The sequence below is a fragment of the Dendropsophus ebraccatus genome, chromosome 2 (genome assembly GCF_027789765.1).
Source record: "Dendropsophus ebraccatus isolate aDenEbr1 chromosome 2, aDenEbr1.pat, whole genome shotgun sequence".
In the NCBI taxonomy this organism is placed as follows: domain Eukaryota; kingdom Metazoa; phylum Chordata; class Amphibia; order Anura; family Hylidae; genus Dendropsophus; species Dendropsophus ebraccatus.
In genome coordinates, this window is record NC_091455.1 from 181,721,484 (window position 1) to 181,741,363 (window position 19,880).

Here is a 19,880-nt window from a genome sequence, read left to right on the forward strand (position 1 = left end):
TGTAACTTAAAATCTAATTTTCATGAGACTCTGTTAGTGCCGCTTTCTCCGGTGGGTAATTTCGTATTCGTATGTGTACATTGCTAGAATAAACTTTATGCTGCCTGTCTCTGTGTGGTTGAGGATTATTTTTATCGACTTGACATTTGTGAATATAGCCTTTTCTTAAAAATGAAGAACTTTCATATATTTAACATACTTAAAGGACAACTCCCACGAAAATTTTTTTTAGCTTATTTAACACACATTACAAAGTTATATAACTTTGTAATGTGGTTAAATACCCGGTCTGGCCCCCTTCCCCCACTTTCGGACCCCCGACCCCCCCGCCCGGAAGTTAAAGAATATATACATTACCTATTACGATCGTCACGGTCCTCTTCTCCCGGGCGGCATCTGGTGACGACGACGTCAGAGCCGGGGGGCGGTCCGGGTCTTCTTCCTCCTCGGCGTCTTCATAGAGAGTGAATGGGACGGAAAAGGCTGCTGGTGCACATGCGCACCAGCAGCCTTTTCATTGGCTGGAGCGCATTACATGGCTTCCAGCTTCGTCAGCCCTGATTGGCTGAGGTTGCTGGAAGCCATGTGGTGCGCTCCAGCCAATGAAAAGGCTGCCGGTGCGCAAGCGCACTGGCAGCCTTTTCCATCCCCAGGACCCGGAAATCAGAGACATCGCTGGACGGCGGACGGCGGTGACGGTGAGGCGGACGGCGGGCGAATGGAGTGGCGATCGTCACCGGAGGGATGTGAGTATGGTGTCTGTGTGTGTCTGTGTTTTTTTTGGGGGGGGGGGGGGTCCTTTAACTGTACATTGTGGGCTAATTTTCTAAGATCTGGATTAAAATTTTTATTAACCTCCTAATACCAGACATATTTTGGAACTTAAAGCGAATGTACCAGCGGTACATCGCTTTTCTGGTTTTACTATAAATAGACCTGCGCTAATGTGGGGTTGCCGGTGTTGCGGTCCTTTTTGTGGGCCGGGGCCCGGTTCCTGCACATGGTGCTGGTCTATTACCAAGCATCGGCCCGGCCTGAAGCACTGGAAGTAGGCCGGGCCGCCCCAAATAGGAGGAAACCCCTTCCCTCTATTTGGAGACAACAATTATTTATTAGTTGCGTTAATTCATTCACATAGGCAGCAACCTTTTAAAGCACCTTTAGAGCAAATTAAATGAATACCCTGAATTCAGTCAGTTCTCCCCCACTTTCCCAAATCGGTTGTTAAAATAAGAGAGGGGTAGGAGAATAGTGTACCTAATTGAAACTGTATCCTTAAGACGCACATACATTTAAAAAATCTTTGCCTGGTGGTGTAAGCAATCCTGTTGTAGGCAATGATGGGTGAAACAAGAACTCCACAGATATCTTTACACATATTCAGGTCATATTGGGAGCTGTAGTTTCACTTGGTAAAAACTTTGTTAAAGGAGAACTCCGGACAGGACCACATTTTTCAAAATGCTTAGGGTGGGGGTGGATAAAAAAAAATTTCTTCCACTTACCTCCCCGGCTCCGGCGCTGGTGCTCACATTTGGCTGCTCCAGTCTCTGGTCGATTCTTGGTTTAGAGACCATACTTGGCATGAGACATCACTGGTTGTAGTGGTGTCCCTCCTCTGCTGTTGACTGGCTGAGCAGGTGCAATATCACGTCACAAGTCCATCTCTAGACCCGGAAATGACCAGATCGGCTAAATACGTGGGAGCCAGGGAGGTAAGTGGATGTTGTTTTTTTCACCCTCCCCTTTCCCGTGCATTTTGAAAAAAGTGGTCCTGTCCGGAGGTCTCCTGTAAAGGGGTTATACAGCATGGGGGCTATTTTTACATCTGGCCAGGGAGGAGGTGGCTGAAAGTAAAGACGTCCATTCACCTCCCCGATTCCAGCGGCTGGTCCCGCATAGCTGCGCTCCGGTGCCCGGTTCCCGGCCGCTTCCGGGTGTCTGATGCGGGCCCGAGACGTGACGTCTCAGGTCCGCTCAGCCAGTCAGTGAAGGAGGCGGGATCCCGTCTTTTCTTTCAGCTACCTTCTCCCCGGCCAGATCTAAGAATAGCCCCCACGCTGGATAACCCCTTTAACCTCAGCTGGAAAATTGTATATACCATATTTAGTTATTAAGGTGGAAGTAATTTTACGGTGTGCCATCTGTCATCAAATAATGAACCTTTTGTTAAATATTCGAATCCCACCCCTGCTTATACTTGATCAGTTTCATACACTGCCCACTATGTAGCTTTCACCTCCAGTTGCCCTCAGTCCCCCTCCCTGCATGTATCAAATTAACTTCATGTTTGTTTGTTTTTCATTAGAAAGTGAGAACTCTAATTATGAGAAAGTGAGAGGACATTGAGGGACTAGTTTCTGACAGATTGTTGGATGGAGACCGGTACTGTGAGAAAGACTTATTAAATCAATTCTCCAGGGATGGACCATGTGCTTGTTTCAACAGAGAATGTGCTGAAATGTTTTTATACATCCCACTGCAATAGGGTCTAGAGGCCAAGAACTTGTTTTCTGTGCATGTTTTTACCTATTCCTGCCCATACAGCCTCCAGACGTCTATATGCGGAGGGGGTCTATAAACCGTAGACACGTCCATAGTGGATTGTAGTGAGATGAATATTGGGAAACTATTTATCTTGTGTAGCTGTAAACATCTATCAAAATAGCATCAACCTACCTTTCCGGCTCCAGAACTTGAGCCCTCATTCTGCCGCTTTGGTCCCCCGGTCCTTGGCCACTTCTTGTTCTATAGATGGAACCTGGGACGTGACATGGCAGTCCCATCAACCAGTCAGCGGCTTTAGCATTGTACAGTCTCTGCCGTTGACTGGCTGAGTGAGCCTGCAACGTCACGTCCCAGGTTCTGGACCAGGAAGTGGCTGGGGACTAGAGCGGTGGAGTGTGAGCTCCAACACTGGAGCTGAGGAGGTAAGTGGATGTTATTTTTTCACCCGCCCCATTCCTGCTTGGAGTTCTCCTTTAAACAGCTCCCAAGTAGTCAGTTGTAATCACCTTTTTTTATTTTTAAACAAAATGTAATATCAGTTCCATCTTGGTTTTATTTTTATTTTTTTTTCCGATGGGGCAAAGTGGAAGACCCCTGATGGAATCTAATAACGGAGTAGAGTTATTATCGCTCCTGTTTGAAGTCTTGTAATTTCTTTGATACTGGTGTCTGAATGCGCCACAACAAAACATGAGTCACTGTCTGAATAGGGAGAAAAAAATGTGCATCCTTGAATTAGTGACATTTGGAAGATTGCATTAATTGTATCGCTGTGACAAAAAGTGCTAAGGGGAAGCAATTTTGTCCCTCATTTTATCCAAAAGCAATTATGTTCAAAATGGTGAATGGGAGAGTGAAAGTTTTTAACCTCTATCAATCCATTTTTATGCGATTCTACACAATAATTATAGGCTATTTATATAGTCACACCATTGTACAATCAGCCAGGGGTACGGTGACATATTTCCATTACCACTTACAAGATGATGCACATATGTGCCATGCAAAACAGGCAACTTCTCTTAAAGGGATACTGTAGGGGGAGAAAACTAAACAAAAAGAAACATAAATGTAAGTAAACATCGTAAATTGAGATATAAAAAAAAAAAATCATGTTCATGTCTAGTATTACAGTTCATCTTCATTCACAAAGCTTGGCCTTTGGGGAAAATTGGATTAAAGAAAAAAAAATCATCTAATCATGGATGACTCTATACGATATGCAGCATCTTACATGGCAGCCCCAGAGTTGTGACCTTTACATATTCTTCATCTATGTGCAGCGCATATAAAAATCATATTCTAATAAAGATGTATAGCATAGTGTATGTATTGAACAGCGTTGTTGAGAAGTTAAAGGGGTACTCCAGCACTTTTATATAGTACTTCCCTTATATACAACATAATAAACATCTCATCCTTACCTCACCACACTCCCCAGGTGTCTTCCTGCAGCGTCTTCAGGTCCTCCGCCACAGACAGGACAGCGCTGCAACCAGTGATTGGCTGAGCGGGCTGTCACTGCCAAAACTAGTTCTTATTGGAAGTGGTGGACACAGAGACGCCACAGGAGGACACTGGGGTGGGGGTAAGAATAGCAGCTTTATTATGTTGTATATAAAGGCAGCATTATTTAAAAAGATTGTCAGAGTGCCAGAGTACCCCTTTAATTCTTCTCTGTCAAATGCTACCGAATATGTTGGTGTTATTTAAATAAATTATTACTAATATTGAACAAGAATTACTATTATTTAACCCAATTTTCCTTTTTTTTGTCTCTTTTTTCCCCCTTACCTTTTTAAAGACCCATATGATTTTCTTTTTTCAGCTTAAAATTTCCCTATTCAGCCTCCTATAACTATTTATTTTTCATCTAAAGGACTGTATGAGTGGTTAATTTTTTAATTACCTGTAGCCTTTAACATCATGAATATAAGTGAACGTTTTGTTTAATTTTTTTTTTTTTTTTGGGGCGGGGGGGGGGGGGGGGGGGGGGGCGATCAGCTAAATCAGCAACTTTCACTTTTTTCGTGCTTTTGACATTGACCAAGTGGGATCATGAATATGATCATTTAATAGTTCCGATAATTCGACATGCTGACGATACTAAGTATGTTAATTTGTATTTGCAATTTTTATTTGAAAAATACTTTTTTTGTCCTCTTTGCAGACTTACGATTGGTGCCCCACTGATACAGCCTGCTGTAGGCAGGCACTATCTATAGCCGAGGCAAGGTAGCCTCAGAGTAGGCCTCTGGCTGCCATGGCAACAGATCAGCCTCCCTAGATCTAACCACTCCCTGCACCACTAATGACCCCAACTCTAACATCTAAATGACACTGTTAGAGTTGAGAGTGGCATTTAAACAGTTAAATAGCCAGAAATCGCTACATACCAGATATAATCTGCAACCCTCGGCTGTTGATAGCAGCCAGGAGCCAACTTCTCTATACCTCCCTAACTGCACCATAACTGTGCATCATGGTGGGAAAAAGAGTTAAATAAACTTTGACATGTCAACGTCTAGGTCTCAGCTAAGACCCCCTATGATTGTCAGATATAGCTGGGTGAAGCATGCGGCTGTGCGCTTCTCCCACTGGTGCGCTGCTCAATTCTAAGTCTATGGAGCCCATTTCCTACGATCAGTTAGTTGGACCTCTGCCGCTTGCTTCTCCTAGCTATATCTAAAAATCAGAGGAGTTCCCAGCGCCGAGACCCCGATGGACCTAAACTTTTGACTAAAACTTTCTTTAAAGGACAGTAACGCTTTAATATCCCCTATAATGAAAAATTTTACAACGGTGGAAGAAATATCCTTTTAAGGTTACAAACAACATTTCTATAGAAGCTTTTCACAAATCCTGTATATATCTAGAGTTGAAGTTAATTGTATGTCAATGCTTCCTGCTTTTTCACCTAATGAGGATTTTTTTTTATTTTTTTATGGCTAGAAAAAAAAATTACAATGTAAATTTCCCACTCAACCCATGAGTATCAAGCTGCAAAAAATGTAGTTATGCTTACAGTTTGGTCAGAAGCCCCATGCTGCACCCTAGCAATTTATTGTACAATACCGCAGATTAAGGCTTCACGGGGCACAGTGCATTATGGATCAAAGAAAGCAGCATGCAGCCTCCATTTTGAAACATTTCTCTTATTACCGTTTGTTCAGTCTGAATACTCACTCCCACTCGCTCAGAGTGGCACCACGAAAATATGTTCTCAGCCTTGTTACTTGTTTCCTCGTACAAAAAACCGAACATATGTGACATTAAATATATTTTTCCTCTCCCGGTTCTATTTCTGGCCACGTCTATTTTTGAAGGCTTTGTTCGGTCTGTTCTTGAATAGGATTCAGAACACTTACCGGGCCGTATGTCAGAGCTGGTGGCTACAGTAGGTGGAATGGCTCCGGCTTTTTTTTTTTTTTCCTATGAACATAGTATTGCAGTTATAAAAGGGATTCTGCAACATTCAATTTCACTTCACTTGTCTTTTTTTTTTTTTTCGCTACGCTTTACAATAAAGGTTATCCATGGTAGCGGCAATTATACTTAATGTTTTGTGAGCATTGTTCCTTTGCAAAGTACGAAGAGAGCATTTGTCAATGTAAGGAATCTGAGAGAAAACTTAGAGAGACTATGAAGTAATCGGAGTATGGAGAAGTTGAAAAATGTTTTTTTTTTAATACAAAGAAACAAAATTTTATTAAAATTTTACAAAATACAGAAAAAGTCCTATGAACTTCTGTAGAAAAAAACAAAACAAAACAGCGGCTTATATCTAAAGCCACCAATCAGATTGTAGTTCTCTGTTACTCTAGTGTAGGTTATAGATTAAATAAGTGATCCTATTGGTTACTTTGGAATACTGCATTTAGATCTGTTACATTTTAGTTCTGTCCATCATAGGACACCTTGGGCTCAACAGACCACAATGACTTATCTTAAGGTCCATTGGGTTCCATCATGGTGTACTTTTTTTTTTTCAGCAAAAGATAGGAACAGAGTCTTAAAGGGAATATGTCATCAAAAAACAACTTATTGCCTAAATATTTTTATGTTAAACATATTTTTAAAGAATTTTTGGTGAATTTTTTTTTCCAAAATTTCCCTTTTTCTTTCTATATTATAAAATAATACTAAAATCTTGCAGTTTTCTTTCTCACCAGTGGGGCTTAAACTAAGCTGAGACTTTCTGTTGTCTGTGGTAATGAGAAGAGGGTGCTCTAAAGTAATCTGTACAGCATTGCAGCGTCATGTGACACCAGTAAATAGATAGCATCAATACAAGACTATAGCAGCTCCCTGTAGAATGACCTTTTCAAAGGTCACAGAGCACGCTTACTGATGTTTTATGTTCATCTCAAGGGAACAGAGTCTGTCTATTGTCATCTATGTCCATGAGTCTTGCTGTAAAGCATGTCACTAAATGCTGTTAAGAACAACCCAGGCAATATAGCAGCCCACATAATAATGTACACAAAAGTGAAGTAAAAAATGTTAAGTCATAATATAAAAACAGATTTGAATAAAAGAACACGTTTTAGTATCTGATTTTAAACAGTATAAGAAAATATAGGTGACAAATGCCCTTTAAGCCCCTTTTAGATGGGCCAATTATTGGCAGGGAGCGCTGCTAGAAAGGTTTCTTTGGACGATACTTGGCCGTATAAAATTGTCAGCGATTTATGGAGGGGGAAATCAAATCTTTTGTGTGACTTTATCGCACAAAACTTTATCTAATTTTATCGCTATCGACCGCACATCTCGCTGTGTAAACAAGGGATGTGTGGCCGAAAGAAATATATTTAAATGGCCGCACAAACAGTGATCTTTTGTGCCTTTTGAAGACACTGCAAACAAGGGCCGATCTTGATGACCGCCACTTGCTTGTGTCCTTGCACGGCTCCATATCAGGCTGTGTAAAAGAACCCTTACCTAGTTTTCTGATGTAAAAGCAGTGAAGGGGTTATCACAAGATCCAAAGATATCCTTTGTCCTATTAAGGTGGGGGTCTGACTGCTGGAGTGCTCGGCAATGTTTGCAAGCCTTATAGTTAATGACTAGAATTTGTTCTACAGATGGCTACTACTTGCACTGAATTGTGTAATAAGAATGACTGCCGGAATGTTTTAGATTTTTGATGTTTTTGATTACATGTAATCATATGATCATACATACAATATTATATTTATTAATTTTATCTTATGTCTAAATCTTGGCAGGTTCTGAACCTTTTCCTGGCTCTGCTACTGAGTTCCTTCAGTTCCGATAACTTGTCTGCGCCAGATGAAGATGGTGAAATGAACAACCTCCAGATAGCTATTGCTAGAATACATAGGGGTATTGCCTTTGCCAAACAAAGCGTCATCGAATTTTTCCGCAGTTTATTTACCAAGCCTAAAAAAAGTGGAGACACTTTTATAACAAGCTTGTCTGAAAAGAATAGGAACAAAAACAACATCAATCCACACAATCACATCAACATGTCCAGTACTGGGAAAGAAAAGGATGACTACATGGATGGGAATAATACCAATGGTGGCATCGCCAAAAGTGGAGAAAAATATGTTGTTAGTGATGGTGCAGATTACATGATCACCCCTCGACTCTCTGGCTGTGTTCCTATTGCTATGGGTGAATCAGATGTGGAGTATCATGATGATGATGAGCAAAGTATTTTTACAGATGTGGAGAACGGTAAAGAGGTAAGGTCAAAACTTCTATCCAAAATGTCCACTAGCATGTAGTGAATTTATTAGTAGTATCATTGCAGTGCCAAAAATACTCACTTGGAATTTATTTAAAGGGGTTTTCCGATGTAATATTTAATTTTGAAGGGGTATTCTAAGAAAAACTAACTTGTTTCCCTATCCCCAAAATAGAGGAGAAGTAAGAGATTGTGGGGGATGTGACCTCTGTACCCCTCGGTGATCTCCATATGGGCCCATGGCTCCTTTGTTTTGGATAGAGACGTGGGTATGGCACCAGTGTCGGACTGGGGTATCTGGACCCACCAGAGGAAATGATCCTGGGGGCCCATCAATGAAGAAACAGTGAGAAACAACATGTCAGTCAGTGTTTGTGCAGGTTCTAAAACTGGGGGCTCACCGCTGGTGGGCCAGTCCAACACTGTATGGCACGTGACCCGTGGCTCTATTTATTCTCTATGGAGCTGCCAGAGAGAGAAGAGTATAGCACTCAGCCCTTTTCATTGACTCTTGATACATTGCAGGGGGGTATGGAGGATAGTTTAGGGGGCAAGTTATTTTTTCTTGAAATACCACTTTAAAACGATTGCTCGGTGGCCAACCTTCAGGCCACTCAGGGATCTTTAGAGTGGCGCCCAAATTACTCCGCTCTTTACTCAATAGAGAATATATAGAATAAATAGCAGTTGGGGCACCTCCCTAGAGATCCCCAGGGTGGGCTCAGTAATATTAAATTGGAAAAACCCTTTAAGATTTTTCAGTTTTCAAATGACTCAGTGCTGATTCTTTCTATTGCATGTTAAAAACTTTAAAATTCTTAAATTTCCATTCAGGCTGGACTCAGACTAGGAGTTTTCCCAAAAAATGCCAGTGATAAAAACGCCTACAGTAATTTGTACTAAAATGAAAAAATGCCAGAAAAATTGCCCAAAGAAACGCAACCCCGACCCCCCCAAAACTGCTGCCAATCTTTTGGGTATTTTCTCAGCCCTTCCAAAAAAAGTTGTGTCTGAATTAAGTCTAATGGATTTAGTAATCATGGTGGATTTTGCAAATCAGAACAAATTTTAGTCATGTGAATTGGTGCAAAATATTGGAATTTCCTATTAAACAGTAATTCTTTATGTATAATTTTGGAATAATGAAGTGAAGACAGATCCACCTATGTACAGTCTCTCGGTTTGTCTTGTTGCTACTGTTTTCCTATATACAGAATTAGGAAAGTGACAGCTCAGTAGTTCACAATAAATGTGGCTATAATCTTATACTGTACAATGATGAGAGCGTTTCCTCTCGTCTCTGATCCTAGTGACAGCTGTCTTTCCGGGTACAGGTTCCATTGCGTTTTTAATCAGTCTACTTCCCAAGTTAGGGATTTTTTTCGTATCGATACACAACCATATGCAGGATAAAATGCTCCAACGTGTGATCATGTGATACGGTTTTCTTTTTGATCTTATCCCTGTATATGTGTGATGTTTGGGTGGACTACATGACGGTAGTGGGTTTCAGTATCTGTCTATTCACTCATCACGGAACAAGAGTATTGCCGGAGTGTTTCTTGCAGCAGGTGTGCTATTTCATCTATGATACATCCTGTCAGCTGCTTCACTTTGAGTAGCTAAAACAAATGAGAGTAAACAAGCTTCATAGGGGGTTCTAATAGCTGCCGAGAAGGTATTCCGTGCAATGTAGGACTATACCTATAATTACCAATTTTCCACTATTGTATTGATTGTAGAGATAGCAAAATAGGGAACTTCACAGTTTGTATTCTGTGCGGTCTCCTTGAGATCATCTCATCCACAGTTATATCCTGCAGTCTTATGTAAACTGAATTCATGGCTGCCCCCATAATAAGGAAGGAAGGACTTAAATTTAAAAAAAAAGTTCAATCAGGCAATAGAAAAACAGATTAGAAAAAACATTAGAATTAACATTTCATTATCTGATTGTAATCGGTACAAAAAGAAAACCTAGGGAATGCATTTACTTTAAAGGGGTTATCCAGTGCTAGAAAAACATGGCCGCTTTCTTTCAGAGACAGCCCCACTCTTGTCTCCAGTTTGGGAGGGTTTTGTAACTCAGTTCCATTGAAGTGAATGGAGCTTAATTGCAACTCGCATCTGAACTGGAGACAAGAGTCGTGGTGTCTCTGGGGGTACAAACACACTGGGCGTAGCTGCAGCCGATTTCGCAGAGAAATCCGCTGCAGATCTATGCCCTGTACACTCTATGGGCAGACAAACTTGCAGCAGGATGGACATCATCAGCCCGCCCCGTTAACCCCCCACCGCCATAGCGTATACCTTACCTGCTCCCCGCTCCGGCCTCGGGGGTTACCGGCGTCTTCTTGTCCCGCTCAGCTAATCAGTGTGCTGCGGCAGGGCAGCGCATTGATTGGCCGAGCGGAACATGCCGGGAACCCCCGAAGCAAGCCGGAGCGGGTAGAAGGTGATGTATATGCTCCAGCGGCGGGGTTTAACGGGAAGGGCTCTTGACATACTCGCAGCGGGATGTCCATCCTGCTGCAAGTTAGTCGTCCCATAGAGTGTACAGGGCACAGATCTGCAGTGGATTTCGCTGCAAATTCGCAGCGAGAAATCCGCTGCGGATACGTCCAGTGTGTTTGTACCCTAAAAGAAAGTGGCCATGTTTTTGTAGCCCTGGATAACCCCTTTAAAGAAATGACACATTAAAGTAGAACACCCATGAACATTGAAAAAAAAAAAAAAGAAGAAAAAAGGCAGTGGGGTGCAGGAACATAATAAACCATGTATACTTACCAGTTCTCGTGCCCTGCTGCGCCACTCCCGGGTCCAGCTAACAACCTCCGGTCTCTTGCAGCTCCTCCACCTGCAATGTCACGTACCTGACTAAGCGACTACCCCCACAGCCAATCAGTAACTGGGACGGGATACTGTCCCAATCACTGAATTCCTCCGTGGGCGATCACTCAGCCAGCCGTGATGTTGCAGCTAGAAGTGCTAGGATTCCCGCCTAAAATGACAGCCGGCTGCTGTCAGAGGGACCCGGGAATCGCGCAACAGAGGTACAAGGTCTGGTAAGTATACATTGTATATTTACGTTCCCACATCCCCCGGCCTGCCTTGCTTTTTTCATTTTCATGGGACTTCCCTTTTAACCCTTCTTGCACTACTATAAAATACGATAACCCTTGACCACCAAGTACTTCATTTAATTATATTCAGACCGTGACCAATGAGGAGAACAAACCGGGAGTAGTGTGCACTCTCGTGTGTTCCTCTCCCTGCTCTGTCTCTGTCCGACCTGGACAGACCATAGACTCATGTTACGCGGCCGTCCAGGTCACATAGCACAGAGCCAGGAGAAAACATGATGCATACAAACTTCTCCTGACTCGTTCTCCTGATTGGTCTCAGTCTGAATACTTAAACCCCAACCGATCAAAACTTTTGAATATCTCTGCGACACGTCAAAAGTTTTTTCTAACGACAGGTACACTAAAAAAAAAATTAAGTATTTCGAGTAGAATGAATTTGTTCTGACCTACAGTACCTAATCCAATATGAAAGTAGTTGGACTACAAACAACATGTATCACTGATCTACAGGGGAGATAATAAATATATAATCACTAGGGGTCCAGTTGTTGGGATTTCCACTATATGTGAAAACAAGGGGGTCTTGACTTTTGTGTTTGAATGGAGCGAGGGTCACGTGTGAACACCCCTTTTCCATTCTTGGTCAGAAGAATAATGGAGATAGCGGAGTGCTGTACTTGGCTATCAGCCACATGTGAGTGCTGCTCCTTTTAAATACTGTAGGTAATATGGGATAATCTTTCTTATGAATTGTGGAACTCCCAGTGGTCAGACAATTGCAGTACTTATCCAGTGGATAAATGATCTGTGTTATTTGTGGTCCAGCCTTCATTAATATGACTTCCTAGCCTGGAGGCGGCAGGTATCTAGTAGCATGGGATATACAGTTTAGACAGAATATTGACTAATATTTTAATTCTTACATTTAATTGTCATCAGTCGGGGCCGGCTTCTCTTTAGTTAACCATCACCACAGGTGCATTAAGGATAAACGTGTTACGTCACTACGGATTTGACCGTCTGTGCCAAAAACAGATCCTCCTACAATGAATCAAGATGTACTATAGCGGTTAATTATAGTGATGTAGGATAAGGGATCAGCGGCTCGATACCGTCCCTGCCTTTATCATTACCGCCTTCATTGTACAGACAATATTGCTTCCATGAGTCACTGTAGAAAATTGCGCTTGTCCTATTGTTGTGTCGACAAATTCTCCCTGATGCTATGAATGATTCCATGCTCCGTACCCCTGTCTCCTAACCAACAATGACTCAGCCTCCGGGGACTATCAGACAGATGTTTAACACCAGTTAATTGTATAATCCATCCTAATGTTTATTCATGGGACGTTATAGACTTCTAATAGTTTGTGATAGATACATGTAAGGAGGCGTTTTTTTGGAGAGAAAAAAAATTCTATTAATCATTGTGAGTACATTGTAGCAGGTTTTCCCTTCTATGAGTCAGTTCTGTATGACCCTATAATAACTATATTACCATCACAGCAGACAGTAGCTTCCTCCTATCTTAAAGAAATCTACATAACGGACCAAACTACTATGTCATTTATTCAGTTAACTTATACAACATGTGATGTAGACGTTTCCTTGTGTGATGATGTCATCCCTTCTGCTCCTGTTAGAGGACATCACTTCCTGTCTCAGGTCTACTAATAGATTAAAATATTATTTTCAGACAATAATTTAAAGGGGTTATACAGTGAAAAAAAAAATTTCTTTCAAATTAACTGGTTTCAGAAAGTTAGATCAATTTGTAATTTAATTCTATTTAAAAATCTCCACTCTTCCCATACTTACCAGCTGCTGTATGTCCTGCGTGAAATGTGGTTTTCTTTTCAGTCTGATACAGTGCTCTCTGCTGCCACCTCTGTCTGAGACAGGAAATGTCCAGAGCAGTAGCAATTCCCCAAAGAAAACATAGACAGTTTCTGTCTCGGCCAGAGGTGGCAGCAGAGAGCACTGTCTCAGACTGAAAATAAAACATTTCCTGCATGACATACAGCAGCTAATAAGTATGAGAAGACTTGGGATTTTTAAATAGAAGTACATTACAAATCTATATAACTTTCTGACACCAGTTGATTTGAAACAAAGATTTTTTTGCTTGACAACCCCTGTAAAGGGGCTGTAAACCAGACTTTGGGTGTGTGAATATGCGGTTGAAGGGGGGGAGAAGGGGGGCTGGTGGGCTCCGGGGGGAAGGAATATAAGAATAAATTTATTATCAGGCTCAGTAATATGAAACTGAAGGGGGTAAAATTCCTATAACTCAGGAACGGGAAGTATAGCAAGTAAATAACAACAGCATAGTAATGTGGACATCAGAGTCTATAAAATGAAATAAAAAATTTAATTTTTTTTTTTTCATTTTTTTTACCTTCTTACAAATAGTGTTTAGAGGGTCACTACCATGATGCATTGCTGCATTCCCTTCACAGTTTGGTGTGGAGAGATGTGGAGCAGTTCCATTGTAGTGTAAGGGCCCTATTCCACAGTAACGATAATCGGCCGAATCGGCCCCATTTGGCCCGATTCGGCCGATTATCGTTCGGTGAAATAGAGAGAATGATCAGCCGATGATCGTGTCATCGGCTGATCGTTTATTTAGGGCCAGACCTAAAATCATCGTTCCCCCACCGTGCATCGCTACGGTTGAATAGTGGTGCGCGGCGGGCGACCGATGATCTGACAAGCAGCAGCAGCATTATACATTACCTGTCAGGTCTTCTCCGCGCTGTCTTCATCCCCGGGTCCCGCGCTCTATCTTCAGAATGGCCGGTCAGCTGACGGAGCGATCAGCCAATCACAGGCCGGGACCGCCGGGGCCTGTGATTGGCTGAGTGTGGCCTGTCAGCTGACCGGCCATTCTGAAGATAGAGCGCGCGGGACCCGGGGATGAAGACAGCGCGGAGAAGACCTGACAGGTAATGTATGATACTGCAAGGGCTGCAAGGACATTGGTAATGATGTCCTTGCAGCCCTCGCTCAACGATCATCGGGACGTGGAATAGGCCCAGTAAACGAGTAGCGATCTAGCAGATCGCCGCTCGTTTACATCGTTGATCGGGCCCTCCTCGGCCCGTGGAATAGGACCCTAAATCTGCACCAACTGAGCAGGTGGAGCTGGTGTAAATCAGTGCAGCAACCTCAGATACATAGTAGAGGAAGATTCACTTAGGCAAATATTAGATTTAAAGGGGTTATCCAACTAAAATCTTTTTCTTTCAAATCTTCTGGTTTTAGAAATTTATATAGATTTGTAATTTACTGCTATTTAAAAATCTCAAGTCTTCCTATACTTATCAGCTGCTGTATGACCTGCAGGAAATGTTTTCTTTTCAGTCTGACACAGTGCTCTCTGCTGACATCTCTGTCCAAGACAGGAACTGTCCAGAGCAGGAGAGGTTTTGAGAGATGGCAGCAGAGAGCACTGTGTCACGGTGGGTTCATACTGAGGAATTCTCGCGGATAATGTCCGCGGAATTCCGCTGTCTGTCCGCGCGGCTCCATAGACACCATTCCATGGGCCGGCGTATTCCGCTATCCGCTGAAAGAAGTGACAGACAGCGGAATTCCGTGGACATTATCCGCGAGAATTCCTCAGTATGAACCCACCCTCAGACTGGAAAGAATACACCACTTCTTGCAGGACATACAGCAGCTGATAAGTATGGGAAGACTGGAGATTTTTAAATAGAAATAGATTGCAAATCTATAAAACTTTCTGAACCCAGTTGATTTTGCTGGACAACCCCTTTAAGGAAGAATAAGTGTACCCAGAAAAAAAACCCACACAAACAAAGAGGAAACATGGTTATGCAGACCAGCCGGACTCACCGCTTTAGTTTTATAACAGTATCTATTGGATATTTTTCTGGATTCTTATTTGTTCCCCAAAAGTTGTTATAGATCATTAGTCGTCTTCCCACAGACACTAAAACCAAAGCTAAAAGAATTATTCATGACTGTCTTTTACCAATCTATATTTTAATGACACTCATTGTTGAAATGAAGTTGATTTCATTGATTTTGGTTTCTGTCGTCTTTTTAAATGGAGTCTGTCATACATTGATCCGTCCTGGATAAATTTGTAGATGTGTTATATTTTTAACGATCAGACTTTTTAAGTCAACATTGACAGTAAGTTCTGAAGTCAAAGACACATTGAGGGACATTTACTAAGGAGTTAAATTTATGTGACCATTGTAATTGGGATTGGTGTATAATATGTTCCAATATCTTTTGACTGATTTATTAAAATGTAGCACTGCCATAGTGACTGTATCCAAGGAAAAAGTCGCAAAAAAAAACAAAAATTGCGTAAGCATATTCACCTAGTACTGACCACACTTAGGCCTGCACCTGTTTGTGCGACATTTTAAAAGATCGCGAATGATAAATTGGGTGCTAATCCTGGATTATGCGAACTTTTTGGTGAATACTTAAAACTGGCAGATTAAAAAAAAGTTGTATCTAAAAAATATTTGTCCATTTAATGGTTCATAAATAGAACTTAGACCAAAATGGGTAAAAAAAAATCAAATTTTTTGCCTTAAAATAGGCGCAAAGACCTTAAAGTGTCACTGTCGTGAATTTTTTTTTGCAGAAATCAATAGTCCAGGCGATTTTAAGAAACTTTGTAATTGGGTTTATTATCCGAAAAATGCATTTTTATCATGAAAAAGCAGTTTGAAGCTCTCCCCCCTGTCTTCATTGTTCTCCTATGGAGAGAGCTAAAGAAAAGACCAAAACAGGACAACAAAGAGTTAATCTACAAATCCCTCACGGGATATCTCCTGTGACAGTCACCAGTGACCTGTCTGAGCTCGGATTACAGCTGTCACCCAGCTCTGTGCCTGTAATCCTCTGTTATCTGCTTTCTGCTGCCGGCTAACTCCCTCCTTCCTCCTCCCCCCTCCCCCCTCCCTAGAGCAGACAGGGTACGTCTCCTGCAACAAGTCACAATTTTCAGATTTTTCAGAGTGGATGAAAAAGAGGAAGGAGGGGGGGACCTGGGAAAAGGCTTTTTACATGCAGATAATGGCAGATTTGGCTAATAAACCCAATTACAAAGTTTCTTAAAATCGCCTGGACTATTGATTTCTGCAAAAAAAAAAAATACGACAGTGACTCTTTAATAAATTTTCCCATTGACTATAAAAATGCATAGAGAACACATTGGCACACACTACCAGTTACCAGGTATATGCGGTATTGTACTGGGGACCCAAAGTAGATGCAGTATAAGACGTAAACTGAAGTCAAGTGGTAAATAGTGTTGAGGGAGCGTGCTTGGTCCAACGTAGTGCTCGATCCAGTATTGGGGTGCTCAGGTGGAAAATGCTAGAAACTGTCAATAACTTAAGGGTGAGCTTGAAGTTCGACCGAGCACTTTGTGGTGCTGGGGTTAAGATGGTCATACACCTTCAATAACTGACAGCCTTGAAGGGATGTTTAAACAAAATATACAAAAATTAGAATAAAAAAGTGCAATAGATTCCTGCAGGACACATTAGAACTTTAGTAGGACTCCAGCAATTGCCAAGTTCGAGTCTCCCATTGATTTTAATAGGGAGTTGAGCACTCGAGCATTTTAGTAGTCGCTTAACACTAATGGTAAACCATTTCAGTAAGAGCCATTAAGGAGGTGGGCCAATGCCTAACCTCTCTTGTTCTCATTAAAGTTCATCCATCCCCTTAGTCTCCTTTCCTATACTTCTCTGAACCTTGAATATCTTTTTATAGATAGGACCCTTAACCCTGCTTGACCCTAGCGTGATACAAATTTGCAACCCAGACAAGCCCACCGACACTACCCATTGTGACCAATGTCACTGCACAGATCTCCTCATAGCCACTATTAGGTGGTATTAACGCACCATTGCACCATAGAATATGCTTCTCCTTTACGTCTTACAGAGAAGGAGCTTAACAAGGTCCCTTGATGTCTACCACATCTCTTGTTTGCAATGGAAAACAAGACCTTCCGGTTATGACATTGGTCCCCGGCCCTGTTTGTATCACTTTGTGGTGGCGCAGAATCCATTGTGTCAATAACCAGTGTAAAGTTTCCAAAGAGTGGCTTTGAAACGGATACAAGTAGAAATTTGTCACCGGTGTTAGAGGAGATGTGAATGGTTTTCCAACAGCTCCACTCTTCGTCGCCTCCATGTTCTTTTTATAGTAGATTACCTGTAATGTGCTGTAGTGTTCTTTCATCGCACCTGCCTGGCAGCTTCCTCGCAGCGGCTTATGTTACTCCATTCCAACACTTTGCTATCTGTTCCATTAAAGACGTTACTGTAGGATGTGAGTGCGGTGCTGAAGTCTTTTGACAGTGTTGATAGGTCCCCTTCCATCACCTACTTGTTTGTGCCACTCATCCTGCAATGACTTCATCTTACCACGATACAACATGTGCTAAAGGAGGCCAGTGTGCGGAATTAGTTATCATTAGAACTTTGACCCAAGGTCCAGAATGTCACCAATTGTTGAAGAATTATACATTTTAGTGCAGTAAACATAATATTGATATCAGTCCACACCCTGACAGAGCTGTAATACCACATTAAAACTGAAGACTGGTGTGGCGCTGTTTCTTGAAGAAAGCAGATTTCTAACCCTGGATAACCCCTTTCAGTAGAACCTCAAGAGGATCTAAATATTCTTTAGGAACTCCATGAACTTTTCCCATATGATTTACTCACTGGTACAAAAGTAGCAACATCTTAAGTGGTGATATCTTTTAATGGCTGTAATTTATTAGGGGTGTAGAAGAACATTTGCCCTCTGAAACAAGTAGACGGCTGGAGTCATCAGGTTTCCAACTGTGAAGCTACACCCGTGCACTAAACCAGAGGATCAGATGACGGGGGATTCCCTTGTTAAAAAAAAAAAATGTAAACGTGGCCGTGATTGACAGCTAATAATTTATACAGAATGTTTGTGGGTAAATATTATTGTGTCAGTTATTTTGTATTATTAATAGTAAACTTTGCTAGTCTATGTTCACACACTGTAAAAACAATGGGCGTTTTTATTGGACAGTAATCTTTTAACGGCAAATAACGGACATTATTTATACCAACAGATGTTAATCGTATATTATTTGTATATATCGTTTTAAAATAGTCGCCGTTAATTGCCGTTAAATGACAGCTGTCCAATCAAAACTACCGTCATTTTGATGGTGTGTGCTCTTATAGTTCTTGTTTAGCGCTGTCATTAGACGTGGTAGTAATTGTGTATTTGTCTTTGCTCATTGCTGCCCTTCGCCTTTAACCAGTCTGACGACACATTTAAAAAGGTAGGTCCAGCTTTCATTGTATATGCATGTTTATATATCATGTAAATGCATATATATATATATATATATATATATATATATATATATATATACTGATCAGCCATACCACTAAACCACCTACCTAATATTGTGTAGGTCTCCCTCAATTTAGTGAACTTTTTTTTTTCCTTGCAGTATGGCCAGGCACATTAGCTTTCTAAAAGAGGCTATTGCCATTAGGCTAACACTTGGTTTAGTTTTCATACTCACATACTCATTAAGCGCTTTTGACGGTGGTTAGGGGGTCAGCAAGTGGTAGTGAACCTCTTTTAGAGGTACTAACTACTCTGTACCAGGAACATCCACAAGACAAGCCACTGACCTGGTCATCGCATATCACACATTTGCCGTTGTCGGTCGCTCAGGTCCTCACACTTGCCCATTTTACCTGTTTCAATCACATCCAACAATTTTGAGAATGGATTGTTTCCTAATTTATTTCTTAGGGTCTGTTCACACCACAGAATCAGCGCCAAATTTGGTGAATCCACGAAATCGTGAAATTTTGGTACTGATTCAGTAGTGTGAACGGGCCCTTAAAAAGGAGCCATTGTGACTAGATAATCACTTGACCAGTCGGTGGTTATAATGTTATAGCTGATTAGTGTATTTATCACATGAAGGGCTTCTCTAGGATTATAGAGGGATATCTCATAAACTGGCTTAAAGGGGAGCAACTTTCAAGTTAACGGAGGTCAGAAAGTTATTTATTGATTTGTAATTTAATTTGATTTCAAAATCCCAATCCTTCCAGTACTTATCAGCTGCTGTACGTCCTGCAGGAATTGGTCTATTCTCTCCAGTCTGACACAGTGCTCTCTGCTGCCATCTCTATCCAAAGCAGGAAAACCTTTCCTACCTAAGACAGTTCCTGTCTCAAACAGAGGTGGCAGCAGAGAGCACTGTGTCAGACTGGAAAGAAAACACCACAGCAGCTGATGAGTATGGGAAGACTTGAAATTTTTACATAGAAGTAAATTACAAATCTATTTAACTTTCTGACACCAGTTGATTTGAAAGCATAAAACTTTCACTGGAGTACCCCTTTAATATAGTTCCTGTGATATTATGGTGCCTAAAGGAGTTATCCAGTGCTACAAAAACATGGCCAATTTCCCCCCTCTCTTGTCTTCGGATTGGGTGGGGTTTCAAACTCAGTTCCATTGAAGTAAATGGAGTTTAATTGCAAACCTCACCTGACCTGGAG

The 19,880-nt window shown here is 41.6% G+C and overlaps 1 protein-coding gene across 1 annotated transcript in view; it reads left to right on the forward strand.

Moving 5' to 3' along the window:
- Positions 1-19,880, forward strand: part of LOC138783756 (sodium channel protein type 5 subunit alpha-like) — a 317,116-nt gene that overhangs the window by 202,656 nt on the left and 94,580 nt on the right. The window contains exon 17 of the mRNA XM_069958852.1: positions 7,737-8,219. Within this exon, the coding sequence (XP_069814953.1) occupies positions 7,737-8,219 (483 nt within the window). The remainder of the gene's footprint in view (positions 1-7,736; positions 8,220-19,880) is intronic.